At 33.6% G+C, this 15,025-nt stretch overlaps 1 protein-coding gene across 5 annotated transcripts in view; it reads right to left on the minus strand.

The window, feature by feature from the left end:
- Positions 1-15,025, minus strand: part of ST8SIA1 (ST8 alpha-N-acetyl-neuraminide alpha-2,8-sialyltransferase 1) — a 124,172-nt gene that overhangs the window by 44,612 nt on the left and 64,535 nt on the right. For all 5 annotated transcript variants that reach the window (XR_004229548.1, XR_004229547.1, XR_004229546.1 and 2 more), the window contains exon 4: positions 9,507-9,599. Coding sequence is in view for 1 of the 5 variants with exons in the window: in XM_023504498.2 (XP_023360266.1) it covers positions 9,507-9,599 (93 nt within the window). In the remaining 4 variants the exon portion in view is untranslated. The remainder of the gene's footprint in view (positions 1-9,506; positions 9,600-15,025) is intronic.

The following is a 15,025-nucleotide window of genomic DNA, read 5'->3' on the forward strand; positions in this document are numbered from 1 at the left end:
AAAGTGAAATGAGTAGAACCAGAACATTGTGCATGACAACAGCAATGTTGTAGGAATAACAAACTGTGAAAGTCTCAGATATTGTGATCAAGATAATTTATACAAGACAATTCTAAAGGACCCATGAAGAAAAATGCTATGCCCTTAGGGAGAGAGAACCAATGAAACCTGTATGTAAAATGAAGCATACCTTTTGTAAACTTTCTTTAACTTTTTTGTTTTATTTTGTTTATGTTTTGAAGCATGGCTGGTTTAGAAATATATTTGGTATGACTTCACATGTATAATCAAAATCAAATTGCTTATCTTCTCAAGGAAGTTCTAAGCAGGAAGAAAAAAGAGAATTTGGAACTCAAAATTTTTTTAAATGATTGTTAAAAATTATTTTACATGTAATTGGAAAATATTTAACAAAAGAAAAAAGATAAAAAGAAAAACAAGTAGAAACTGAATCATTTCTCTTCTTTCTTATAATTATATCTGAAACAGGAAGTTTCAGGACCAGAGAATATCAAAATCAGCAGTTGAATACACTAATCTTTACATAAGAATAGCATTCACTCCTCTCTCTGCATTGCATTTTTTAACTTTCTCACTTCCCCACCAATTAATTGCCTCAATTTTTTTTTTCTTGTCCATAAAACTGCTGGGGGACCTAAAGAGAAATAATGATTAAAAGTACTATTCTTTTCTAAAGAATCCATATTTTTCTTTAGATTAAAATGTGCAACAACTTTTTTTTCTGTCCCTATCTACTTTGTTTTTCCTTGTTAAAAAAAGAAAAACTGCTTAAGGAAGATCCCGTCTTTTTATAAGTTACTAAAATACAGAATTCCCACCCTGGAAAGAGACCAGGTAAAGGATCTATAACAGTGAAATGCACTAAAATTTTCAATGGATTGCATTCAACTTTTGAGTACCCATTTTTCATCTGTAAAAATGGGAATGATAATAAATCTTATACCTACCTCACAAGGTTGTGAAGATAAAATAATATATGTAAAGCACTTTGCAAATCTTAAGGTGCTATATAAATACCAATTATGATGATGTTAAGGCATATAATTTTCCTGAAACTCATGTTTCTTATCTGTAAAGTTATCTCAAAGCACTCTCTCTGTCTATCTCTATCTCTCTGTCTCTCTCTCCCTCTTTCTCTCTGTCTCTCTCCCTTCTTCCCTCTCTGTCTCTCTCTCCCTCCCTTTCTCTGTCTCTTTCCCTCTTTCTCCCTCTCTCTGTCTCTCTTCCTCCCTCTCTCTGTCTCTGTCTCTGTCCTCTGTCTCTCTCTTTTTGTCTCTGTCTTTCTCCACATATATATGTGTATATGTGTGTGTACACACACACACACATTTTTTTTCTAAGCAAGAGAGAGGAAACAAAAGAGATAAGGAATAGTTGTTGCTGCTAAGGATGGGTAAACCTGGGTAGAGAGCTATAGTAGGAAAGAACCTGGGCAGAAAGCAGAAGGAGAAAATGAGAGATGCACAGAAAGTACTCTTAAAGACAAACTTGAGGTGTCACACTTTTATTCTTAACTAAATTAAACTATATCATTTGGATGTCACAGGAACATAGATTTAGAGCCATCTACATTCTCATTTTATAGATGTGGATCTGAGGCCTAAGGGGGTGAGATTTGCCTAAAATCACACAAGTAGTAAAGAACACAAAAAAACTCAATCCATGTTCTCTGACTCCAAATCCTGAATTCTTTCCATTGCACCTTAATCTTCATATTATGAAATCCAAAAAAGCAACAACTTCCAGCTCTGCAGAGGCTACCAATGGTATACACTGGTAATTAAATCAAAAATGTTATGATAGTTTAACCTCCCCTCCCCTCCCCCGCCCCCCCCCACAAAATGTAATATTGGCAAGGAGCATTTTCTGGAATTCTATTTCAGGGATGCTTTAGCAAGACAGAATTGCCTTATTTTCATGATAGGGTTCTAATGTTGGTCCCAGCCACACAGAAATCATTATAATAACAAGCAGGTCAGCATGTCCTGATGACCACACCATCTGGTTTAGATATACCATAGAAAGCAGCCAATAAGAAAGTAGCACCAACAAGATGCAGAATAAAGACATTGAACCACAAATCTCAATAACTCTTTACCTTGACATGATGTATGTACTGTTCCCCTATTTTTGCTGTCCTTGGGTGAACCTATACTAGGTTATAATATCATTACCATACATTAACACCCCTCCAGTAAGCTTTTCAGTATGCATTCTGGGTAACTGCATATGCAGTTCCACCAAGGCTTTAGAACTTCGCTCTGTTAGCAAATTCTTATTACCTCAAAATGTACATATCTTATGATGTAATTAGTACCATTTACTCTATAAAAATCTTTGCCTAGCTTTGCTGGGCTGCTGACTCAAGAAAGTTTGGTCTGCCCACTGAATGCGTGAATCTCATTAACATCCCTTTGCTTGGGTTAGACTGTCTGAGCCTGAATTCTTTTCGAGGCAATATCACAACACATACCTGACACCTTTCAGAATTCAGTTCAGACAGTCTGAAAGAAAAATGTTTTTGAAATTAAACAAATTAAGAGGGATCTAAGATGAAATGTGTTCCTTCACCTCATGTAAAAGTTATTTTAGGCTCACAAAGATCTCTGAAATGTTTCTAAAGAAACCAGGATTTGAATGAATATAGAAATAGAATAATTGTATCATTTCTAAAGTATCTTACTTCAGATCAGGAGTAGGCAATCTTTCAACAGCAGAGTGCCATGTTGCTAACCCAGAGATAGAGTGAGGGTAGGAGGAATAATAAGTTTTGGCAACAAATAAAGAGTTTGAGAAAGACTCCTTGAGAAAGTTTTTTAGGTAGATGATGTGAGAGAGAGAGAGAGAGAGAGAGAGAGAGAGAGAGAGAGAGAGAGAGAGAGATCATACTTATTATTTCTTATGGTCAGAAAGTAATTTGAATTGAAAAGTTCTTCCTTAAGTGTAAATAACTCATTGAAAAGGATTAATTGTATCAACTTTATAGAATATATATATATATATATATATATATATATATATATTGCTGTAATCATATTGCTTTCTTCCTAAGATAAGGTGAACTCACTGAGTGAAAGTTCTGATTTTAGTGGACAAAAAAAAAAAAAAGGAAAAGTAATTTTGGACAAAGGGGCGACTCAGCAAGTCCTCTGAATTGCCAGAAGGCAGCATAATTGTGAGAAGTGGGCAAAGGAATTTCAACTATTTTTCAATTTTTTTCAAGATTTAGTGTCCATCATCTCTTTACACACTTGATTATACAATTTTCATCTCTTATCTGACCCCACCTATACAATTCCACTGGAGATCATCTTCCATGTTCAAGATTATTTTTTTGAATGTGCATCTTTTTTAAAATAGATTTTTTATTTTACTAAATACCTACAGACAGCTTTCAAAGGGAAACCATTTATCAACTAGGGAATGGCTTGTATTCTTTTAAATTTGGGTCAATTCTCTAATATATTTTAGAAATGAGGTCTTGATCAGAAACACTGGATGTAACATTTTTTTCTAGTTTTCATCTTCCCTTCCAATCTTGGCTGCATTGGTTTTGTTTGTATAAAACTTTTTAATTTCATATAATCAAAACTATTGATTTTGAATTTCATAATGTTCTCTAGTTTTTCTTTGGCCATAAATTCCTGTCTTCTTCACATATCTGAGAGACAGACTATCCTTGTTCTCCTAATTTGCTTATAATGTCACCTTTTATCTCTAAATCAGGAACCCATTTCGACCTTATCTTGGTATAGGGAATCTGGTCAATGCCTAGTTTCTGCCATTCTGTTTTCTAATTTTCTCAGCAATTTTTGTCAAATAATAAGTTCTTATCCCAAGAAATCTTTGGGTTTACACAAACACTAGTTTACTATAGTCATTGACTATTGTGTCATGTGAATCTAACCTATTCTGCTGACCATATGGTTTTGATGATTGCCACTTTATAATATAGTTTTAAGTCTGGTATTGCCAGGCCACTGTCCTTTGCATCTTTTTTTTTTCATTAATTCTCTTGAAATTCTTGACCTTTTTTCTTCCAGATGAATTTTGTTATTATTATTTTTAGCTTTATAAAGTAATTTCTTGATAGTTTGATTGATATGGCACTGTAAAAGTAGATTATTTTAGGCAGAATTGTCATTTTTATTATGTTAGTTCAGCCTACCCATGAACACCTGATATTATTCTAATTGTTTAGATCTAATTGTATTTTTGTAAAGTGTTTTGTAATTGTTTCCATATAGTTCCTAACTTTATCTTGGCAGGTAGATTCCCAAATATTTGTATTATCTATCATTATTTTAAATAAAATTTCTCTTTGTATCTCTTGCTATGGGACTTTGTTGGTAATATATAAAAATGCCGATAATTTAAGTGGGTTTATTTTAAATCCTGCAACTTTGCTAAAGTTATGAATTGTTTCTAGTAGTTTGTTTTTGTTTATTCTCTAGGATTCTCTAAGTATATCATCATATCTGCAGAGTGATAATTTTGTTTCTTCATTACCTACTCTAATTCCTTCCATTTGTTTTTCTTCTCTTATTGTTAAAGCTAACATCTCTAGTACAATATTAAATAGTACTGGTGATAATGGGAAACCATATTTCACTCATGATCTTAATGGGAATGCTTCTAGTTTATCCCCATTACATATGATGCTTGCTGATGGTTTTAGACAGATGTTACTTATCATTTTAAGGAAAACTCCATTTATTCCTATGCTCTCTAGTGTTCTTAATAGGAATAAGGTGTTGTATTTTGTCAAATGCTTTTTTCTGCATCAATTGAAATAATCATATGATTTCTGTTATTGATATGGTCATTTATGCTGCTAGTTTTCCTGATATTGAACCAGCCCTGCATTTTTGATATAAATCATACTTAGTTGTAGTGTATTATCCTAGAGATAAATTGCTGTAATCTCTTTACTAATATTTTATTTAAGATTTTTGCATCAAGGGAAAAATACACAAACTGATGTTAAGTGGAGTGAGTAGAACCAAGAGAACACTGTAAACAGCAACAAGAAGATTATGTGATGATTAATTCTGATGGACATGGGTTGTTTCAACAATGAGGTGATTCAGGCCATTTCCAACTGTCTTTGATGGAGAAAGCCATCTGCATACAAAAATAGGACTGCCAGGACTGAAAGTGGAGCATAACATAGTTTTTTCATCTTTTTGTTATTTGCTTGCTTTTTGATCTGATATTTTTTGTGTGGTACGATAAATGTGGAAATAAGTATAGAATAATTGTAGATGTTTAACATACATTGGAATGGGTGAGGAAAGGGGATGAAGGAAGGGAGAGAAAAAAATTTGGAACAGAAAGTTTTTCAAGAGTGAATGTTGAAAAATATTTTTGCATATATTTTGAAAATAATAAGCAATTATTTAAAAAATAAAAAAGCAAAAAAATTCAATAATATTAATTAGGAATATTATTCATCAGTATTCATTATTATGTATCAATATTAATTAGGAAAATCAGGGTCTATAATTTTCTTTTTCTGTTTTGGATCTTTCTGGTTTAGGAACCAGCATCAGATCTGTGTCATAAAGGGAATTTGGTAGGACTGCTTCCCCTATTTTTCTAAATAGTTTATATAGTATTAGAATTAATTATTTTTAAATGTTTGGTAGAATTTACTTGTAAATTCACCTGCCCCTGGAAATTTTTTCTTACAGAGTTCATTAATAATGGTTTGTTCAATTTTTTTTCTAAAATGGGGTTATTTAAGTAATTTGTCTCCTTATCTGTTAATGTGGAAAATCTATATTTTTCTAAGTATTCATCCATTTCACTTAGTTTATTAGATTTACTGGCACAGAGTTGGGCAAAATAGTTCCTAATTATTGCCTTAATTTGCTTTTCATTGCTGGTAAATTCACCCTTTTCTTTTTTGATACTGGTAATTTTGTTTTCTTCTTTCGTTTAATCAAATTTATCAAGAGTTTATATATTTCTTGGTTTTTTTCATAAAACCAATTGTTAGTTTTTTATTAGTTAAATAGTTTTTTTTTACTTTCAGTTTTATTAATGTCTCTTTGATTTTCAGAATTTCTAATCTGATATTTAATTGGAGGGTTTCAATTTGTTCTTTTTCTAACTTTTTTAGTTGCATGCCCAATTAATTCATTGATTTTCTCTTTCTCTTTTATTCATATAAGCATCTAGTAATTTAAAATTTTCCCTAAGAACTTCTTTGACTGCATCCCATAAGTTTTGGCATGTTCTCTCATTATTGTCATTCTCATGGATGAAATCATCAGTTTCTATGATTTCTTTGTTAACCCTCTCATTCTTTAGGGTTAGATTGTTGAGTTTCCAATTAATTTTTGGTTTATTTTTCCATGGCCTTTTGTTACACATAATTTTTATGGCATCTCTGCTTTAGATTTTCAAGGTCTACCCCAAATTAATATGAGCACAATTACATTATGAATAAAAAATACAATACTTCAATTATTAAAAAAGAGAAACTCAGAGACACTAAGATCTAAATCCAAATATTCTTTTTATTCTTTCAAAAATGTCTATTAATTTTTATAAATTTTATAAGTTAATTAGGATGCCTAGTTCTATGTAGTGTTAAAGATGTGCAGACCTCAAGGAGTTTTATGTTGTAGTAGGGAAGCTAAGTTAAGGACACAAATAGCTATAATATAATTTTTTTAAGTTTATGATAGATTCAAAGAAGGAAATCACTTTTAATTAGAGACTGAGAAGATGTGACATGGAGGTAGTTAAGATTTAACCAGAGCCTTAAAGAGTGGATATAATTTCAATAGACTCACCTTTTAACCTATTACAATCCAATTCCTGACTTTGTCATTCCACCAAAACTGCTCTCCCCAAACTAATGATCTCATAACCAAATGCAATGGTCTTTTCTCAATCCTGATTCTTATGGATTTCTCTGCAGTCTATGACACTGTTAATAATCATCTTCTTGTTATGATTGTCTCTCAGAATGTCATTGTCTCCTTGTTCTCCAAGGTCTATTGATTAATCTTTGCAACATCTCTCAAATGTATCTTTCCTCTGAAACTGGCAGTACCCTAGAATAGGCTCTTATTACCTCATGATTGAACTATTTGGTCTGTCTGCCTCAAGGCTCTCCTTGTTGAGATTTGAGGATATAATCAGACTCTCCCCATACCAAGCAATACCCAGGTCTCATCATTCTTATTCCAATTCATGCTCCATTTCAGTCATCAAAGTGATTTTCCTAAATGACAGATTGGACTATATCACCTCTCTACTTAATATACTCCAATGACTCCCTATCAACTATCCTATCAATTACAAAATGCTCTATTTGGCATTTAAGACCCTTTATAACTTAGTCTCATCCCACCCATACCTTTCCAGTTTTCTTACACTCTATTTCCCAACAATGTTCCCACTGAACTTCTTATGTTTTGTTAATAAGACAATCCATCTTTCAACTTTAAGTATTTTCTCTGACTGAACGTCCTCTCTTCTCCCTTTTATTTCCACCTGCTGACTTTGCCTGCTAGTACCATGAATTATTTTGACCAGCAGACCAGTCAAGATTGTCTTTCTAACAACCCCAAATTCTTCTTCATTCCAGAAGGAATCCAGACCCTTTGGATAGAGTCTTAAGGCAAGATACCCATGTAGATCTCTGGGCTAAGAGTGGGATTCATTGGAATGTAAGGGGATTTTCTTTTTAGAAATCTCAAGGTTATTTCCTTTTAAGGGGAATACAAACTCTTCTGATGTGTCAAGAGGACTGACTGTATAGATTTTAGAGAAAGATGGGACTCAGAGAAGAGGAAGAATTTTATCATTACTTTATCATTTACTGAGAATGTTTTCTGCATCTCTTGTGAGATGAAATACATAGGCTTTCCTATATCCCATATTATTATATTGTAATATTAATCTTGTATTATTGTCTTGTAATATTGGGGGAGCCCTTTGTCCCATACCTGTCTACACACAAATTATATTCAGATGGGAATTCTGGAAGTATATCAAACCAAAAAGAGAATAATTTGGGAGCATCTGCCTCCAAAATTGAACCTGATCTATTTAAAGTCAGAACCCAGTGTAGTAGGCTAAGGAATATAGACACAACATAGTGAAGTTGAAAGAACAATGTTATCATGGAGCTAAGATCACTTCCAGCTCTAATAAGTTGTGACTAAATCACTGGACTTGGAATCAGGAAGATGGTTTTAAATCCTGCCTTATACACTTACTAGATGTGTGATATTGGTCACATTACTTAACTTCTCTGGGCTTCAATGTGTTAAATGATAAAATAATGGAGTTGGGTTTAAAGATTTCTAAAGTCCCTTATAGCTCTAAATCTATGATAGATTTATAGCTCTTTAACCCATGATTCTAGGTAAGAATGAAAAGAAAAACAGGAGCAAATAATGAAAGGCCTCAAATGTTTGGATTTTATGTTTGTGTGTTTACATATACACAAAATGAAGATAATAAATGAACAATTTCTCCCTTTAACCAACCTATATAAATACAAGTAGAGAATAGAAACAATGTAGAGATCTACAGATAGTCTTTCTCATGAAAGAGATTACAAAGAACAATGTAATTGTCATTTGTTTTTACTCTGTTATATTTACACAATATTAGATTACACAGAAAATGTTGCAACTATGTTAACTGACAGAAACAAAATGCAAGAGACCATTATCACTTTTGTGATAACTAATTTTGTGATGGTTATTAATGTTTTTATGCTACTCTGTCAACTTTGTTTCAAAGTCATTATGCAAATGCAAGATATATTTACAATTGTGGTGGCAGCTGCAGAGATTTGGTGGCTCACCAAAAGCAGCAATTCCCAACAGCATACAGAACACTAATATGGATGCATTTGTTAGAGGAGGAGAATGTCTAGGGAAAGAATTTCCTCTGGTGAGAAACTAAGTTCTAATCACTGGATACTTAGGAAAATAATTACTGAAATTCAGTATGTAGTTCTCAAGGGAGTTTTCTAAATAAACAATCCTTAGAAAGATAACTCCCATCTTTCTGAAAAGTTTTATCTGAGACCCTCTACCTTTCTAGGATTAGGATAAGGTTTGATCCATTCTGATTCTGTTACCTTCCAAATAGACTGAATGGATGAGCTACTTTGGGCTTTTAAAATTTTTGTTAATTAAGAATTAACTACTTGTTAATTATTGTCAGTCACAATTAGTATAAGCAAGTGTAATGAATAAGCAAAACTAGATGCTGCCTACTCAAGCAAGAAAACAGCTCTCTGTGTCATTTTAACTCTCTCTGAGGCAGCATAAAATACTGCTTGCTTTTCTAGGCACTAATCTAATTGCTGTGCTTTTCTCAGATTCTCTTGGCCGATTTTATTTTATTTTTAAATTTCCCAATCTGCAAATTATGTTTATTATCTCCCAGTTACCTATACACATAAAGTTTTCTTTTCCAGTTACTTAGTAATGAAAGAGTTTTTATCCTACCTTTTCCGAATTATGCTGGGATTAGCTGTCACCAAATGGGTTTTGAATCCAACATCTTTATTGTATTCACTGGATAGAGGAGGAAGATTGCATCTAGAAAAATGAGAATACAAATTTGGGATAATTTATACATTTTTAAATTCTAAAAACATCATTCAAAGGCAGCATAATATAGTTATTTAAAAGGAAGTTGGGTGCAGAGAGAGCTGGATCTGGAGTCAAATTCAGTCTCAGACTTACTAGTTATGGGACTGTAAAAGTTACTTAACCTCTGGCTGGCATGTAGTAAACCATCACCATCATCATCACCATTATTAGTGAATAGAATAGCCTTAGAATAAGGAAGACTTGGGATCAAGTCAGGCTTCTAAGACATACTGTTGAGTGACTCTGGGCAAATCATTTAACCTGTCAATGTCCCAAAGATTTTCTAAAACTGTAAGTTGCAGAGCAAATACTGATATACATTTGTTACAGGAGCAACCTGCTAGTGGCTGCTGGGTTATGGGAGTCAACTGCCAGTGGCTGCTGGGGATCCAACTCAGACCAGCAGAATGGATCCCTTCATGTGAGAGGAGGATAATGATACAAGGAGATTGAGAGGCAATTGCATTCTCTGGCCTCTCTCCTCTTCCCTCTTGCCTCCAATTTATTTCATTCCCAATCCACAAGCAAATCTGTGCCAGTAAAGGCTAATTTGCAATTCATTCAGGGTAGTTATGATTCACAGCTGTGGGGACTTTTGGAGAATTAACCTGCCCCTTCACACTTAAGTGTGATCCTTAACATACATTGGTAAATGTAGTTCCATATACCAATTAAATCATAGGTCTATTTTTTAAAAAATGCTTCCTTTTTGAATTCAGATCAATTATAATGACCAAATTATAATGATAAAATATGATAATATTTATATCAAATGTTAGAAATATCTTACTTGATTCTCAAAAACTGTGAAGGAGGCGCTATAAGAATTATTTTCATTTTATAGACAAACACAGTAAAACACTGACTTGAAAACATCTACAAGCAAAGCCTCAGTGAAAACGCAGATCATACACAAGACTAACAATAATTCCTAGAAATTTAAAAAGCAAAAAATTAGTCAATCAATCAAATAATAATGTAAAGAAAAATTGGGGTAGAAAAGTGAGAAGAATGCAAGAAAATTAAGAAAAAAGAATTAATAGCTCAGTAAAAAGAAGTAGGAAAAAAAAGAAGAAAATGACTCCCAAAACAAAACAAAACAAAACCCCAGAATTCATCAAATGGTAAAAGAGGTGCAAAACAACACTGAAGAACTCTTTAAAAATTAGAATTGGCCAAAAGGAAGCTAATGACTCCAAGAAACATCAAAAAATGAAAAACAATGTTAAAAATTGGAAAAAAATAGAAGAAAATGTAAAATGGGGAGAAAATGACATGGAATATAGATAAAGAAGAAATAATTTAAGAATCACTAGACTATTTGAAAACCACGAATAAAAAAATGAACTTATATACCATATTTTAAGAAATTATAAAAGAAAACTTCCCAGATATCTTAGAACCAGAAGACAAACTTTGTAGTTTGAAAAAAATTCACTTCATGAAATTCTAAAATAAAAAATGCTTACAAGCTAAAATAAAAATCTCCTGAATCAAGAAGAAAAAACTAAAAACTGCATGGACTCACACTTCACACCATATACCAAGATAAGATCAAAATGGGTCCATGATTTAGACATAAAGAATGAGATTATAAACAAATTGGAGGAACATAGGATAGTTTATCTCTCAGACTTGTGGAGGAAGAAGAAATTTTCGACTAAAGATGAACTAGAGACCATTATTCATCACAAAATAGAAAATTTTGATTACATCAAATTAAAAAGCTTCTGTACAAATAAAACTAATGTAAACAAGATTAGAAGGGAAGCAACAAACTGGGAAAACATCTTCACAGTTAAAGGTTCTGATAAAGGCCTCATTTCCAAAATATATAGAGAACTGACTCTAATTTATAAGAAACCAAGCCATTCTCCAATTGACAAATGGTTAAAGGATATGAACAGACATTCAGATGATGAAATTGAAATTATTACCACTCATATGAAAGAGTGTTCCAAATCATTATTCGTCAGAGAAATGCAAATTAAGACAACTCTGAGATACCACTACACACCTGTCAGATTGGCTAAGATGACAGGAAAAAATAATGATGAGTGTTGGAGGAGATGTGGGAAAACTGGGACACTGATACATTGTTGGTGGAGCTGTGAACGAATCCAACCATTCTGGAGAGCAATCTGGAATGATGCCCAAAAAGTTATCAAACTGTGCATACCCTTTGATCCAGCAGTGTTTCTACTGGGCTTATACCCCAAGGAGATACTAAAGAAGGGAAAAGGACCAGTATGATGCCAAAATGTTTGTGGCAGCCCTGTTTGTAGTGGCTAGAAGCTGAAACTGAGTGGATGCCTCATCAATTGGAGAATAGTTGGGTAAATTGTGGTATATAAATGTTATGGAATATTATTGTTCTGTAAGAAATGACCAGCAAGATGAATACAGAGAAGCTTGGAGAGAATTACATGAACTGATGCTAAGTGAAATGAGCAGAACCAAGAGATCATTATATACGCCTCACAAACGACACTGTATGAAGATGTAATCTGATGGAAGTGGATTTCTTTGACAAAGAGACCTAATTCAGTTTCAGTTGATCAATGATGGACAGAAGCAGTTACACCCAAAGGAAAAAAACACTGGGAAATGAAATGTAAACTGTTTGCATTTTTGTTTTTCTTCCCGGTTATTTCTACTCTTCTGAATCCAATTCTCCCTGTGCAACAAGAGAACTGTTTGGATCTTCACACATACATTGTATCTAGGATATACTAGGACATATTCAACATATATAGGACTGTTGCCATCTAGGGAGGGGTGGAGGGTGGAGGGGAAAAATCAGAACAGAAGTGAGTGCAAGGGATAATGTTGTAAAAAAAAAAATTTACCCAGGCATGGATTCTGTCAATAAAAAGTTACTATAATAAAAAAAACTGTAAAAAAAAATTTAAAAAAATTAAAAAATAAAAAAAAAGAGAATGGATTTTGTTACTATAGTTACTATAATAAAAAAAAGTTACTATAATAAAAGTTACTATAATAAAAAAAAAGAAAGAAAGAAAAAACTAAAAACTGACAGAAAGAAACTATTAAAATATTGTGTAGCCTCATGGCTTTTAGCAACAACCACTGTAAAGGAATAGCAAGTTTAGAATGTAATTATTTGGAAGGCAAAAAATTAGGATTTGTGGTTAAGAATAGGACAATTAGGTGGTGCAATGAATAGAGTACTGGCCCTGGAGTCAAAAAAGCCTAAAATCAAATTCAGCCTCAAATTTTTATTAGCTGTGTGACCCTGAGCAAGTCACTTAACCCTGCTTACTTAATTTTCTTTATCTGTAAAATAAGCTGGAGAAGGAAATGATAATAGTGAGTTGCCAGTACTTTTGCCAAGAAAACTGTAAATAGAGGCATGCAAGGAAAAGTTTATACAATGGAGGAGAGACTTGGGGGAGGGAACCCCGAAACTCCTAGAAGGGCAAATTCTCCTTGAATCCTGCCCCTGCAGGGACCCCACCCGAGGACAAGCACCTTCATTTTGTTGTTTGGGTGGGCTGGTTGACTTTGGAACTGGAGATACCAATTCTATTGAATTAGAGAAACACCCTATTCAATTGAAGCATTTCTATTCAATTCCAACTCCACCAACCAACCTCATTGATAGGGGGATCAGGCCTTGGCTTGTAGCCAAAGATTTCCTTATAAAAACGGCAATTTTAAACTCATTTCTTTGCTGAGGTCCTAACATACCATGTCATGCCATGCTATACCAAGGAAACCTCTGCCCGCTGGAATAATATTCCCTTCCAGCACTACCCTCTCTTTATCTCTCTCACCTATTTTTTTAATGAGACTTATGCCCTTCTGTCAGGATCTCTCTACTAGAAACTTTACTTCTCTGTCAGGACTCCTCCACTACTTTACTTTCTATGGGGACCTTGCTATTAAGGAAGTCAGCCTTTCTATTCATGCATAGCAAAGGCTGACTTCCCAATGCCAATAATAAGCCTCTTTTTATCAGTCTAGCTTTTTTGGGTTCATAAATTCCTTTACGAAGAACCTCTGTGCCCCCAGAAGGGGTTTCAAATCCTCATGGTAGGAAGTTAACTTTTCCATTTGTTCTTGAACTTCATCTGCCACTAGACCTTATCATTTATTTAACTCCCTGACCACCAGAAACCCTAATCTCATTTTGGTTCTCTAAATTTAGACCTTAACATGTGGTTCTCTACTAAAGGGAACCAAATGATGAGATTAGAGTTCTTGGTGGTCAGGAAATTAAATGATAAGGTCTAGTGGCAGGTTTGGGGTTCAGGAAACCAAATGGAAAGGTTTGGCTCCCTTGCACTCCCTTGGGATTCAGCATAAGGGTAGGGAGTTTTGGGGACTCCCTTCTGGCAGCGCAGAGATTCTCTGTAAAGGAATTTACAGACCCAAAAACCTAGATTGATAAAAGAGATTTAATTATAGGGATTGGGAAGTAAGGTTAGAAATCCTGACAGAGAGGCATAAAGTCTCATTAGGGAAATATGTGATGATAAAGAGAGGATAACATTGGAAAAGAATATCATTCCAGCGGGCAGAGGTTTCCCATGGCACATCCTAGCATGGCATAGCATGGAATGTTTGGAACCTCTGCAAAGAGAGGATTTTAGATTGGCACTTTTATAATTAGAGCTTTGAAGGCTGAAGGGAATTCATGGGTGGAGTCCAGCAAGTAGATGAGCCAACTCATCAATAAAAAGAGATAATAAAGCTTATGGTAATACATATTGCCTTCCCCTTTTCTGAAATATGAATGCTGAATTTACATGAGCAGGCTCTTCTAAGTAAAGGGAAACTAACTGCAATATAAGGGTTCCCACTAGATAGAAAGCATTTTAGAGACTTCAATACTTCCTTCACACTTTCTTCAATGTCCACTATTGTATTCTACTAACAGTGTCCTGTCACTGACCCAAACTTAGAGCAGAGAGAGCAAAAGAAAGAAATTAGTGTTAAAAAAAAGAAGTGAAAGCAAAAGCCTAAGACAAACACCAAAGGAAACAAAAGTTTCCATCCCACATACTAGCATCATTGTGGGAAGGAGCTAAATGAATGAAAGGATGGGAAGGGAAGGAAACACATAAAAGAACCCATAAAATTGAACTGGTCAACTGAGTAGATTTTTAATTTCTTCATCTTTGGTTTTCAGAGAAAGCAACAAAAGAGAAACTGATAAAAATCTTGATTGTGGTAAAACATGAATTTATGTTAACAAATTAACTATTTATGTGCTTATATAATGGATGCATATGTAGGTAAGAAGGATTACATTTTGTCATCTAATATCAAGAGAAACCTTGGAGCATATAATGGATTTTTTTGAGTTTCTGATTTTTTAGGAATTAGCAATGATTACTTTTTCCTAT

Source organism: Sarcophilus harrisii, chromosome 5 (genome assembly GCF_902635505.1).
Source record: "Sarcophilus harrisii chromosome 5, mSarHar1.11, whole genome shotgun sequence".
Lineage (NCBI taxonomy): Eukaryota > Metazoa > Chordata > Mammalia > Dasyuromorphia > Dasyuridae > Sarcophilus > Sarcophilus harrisii.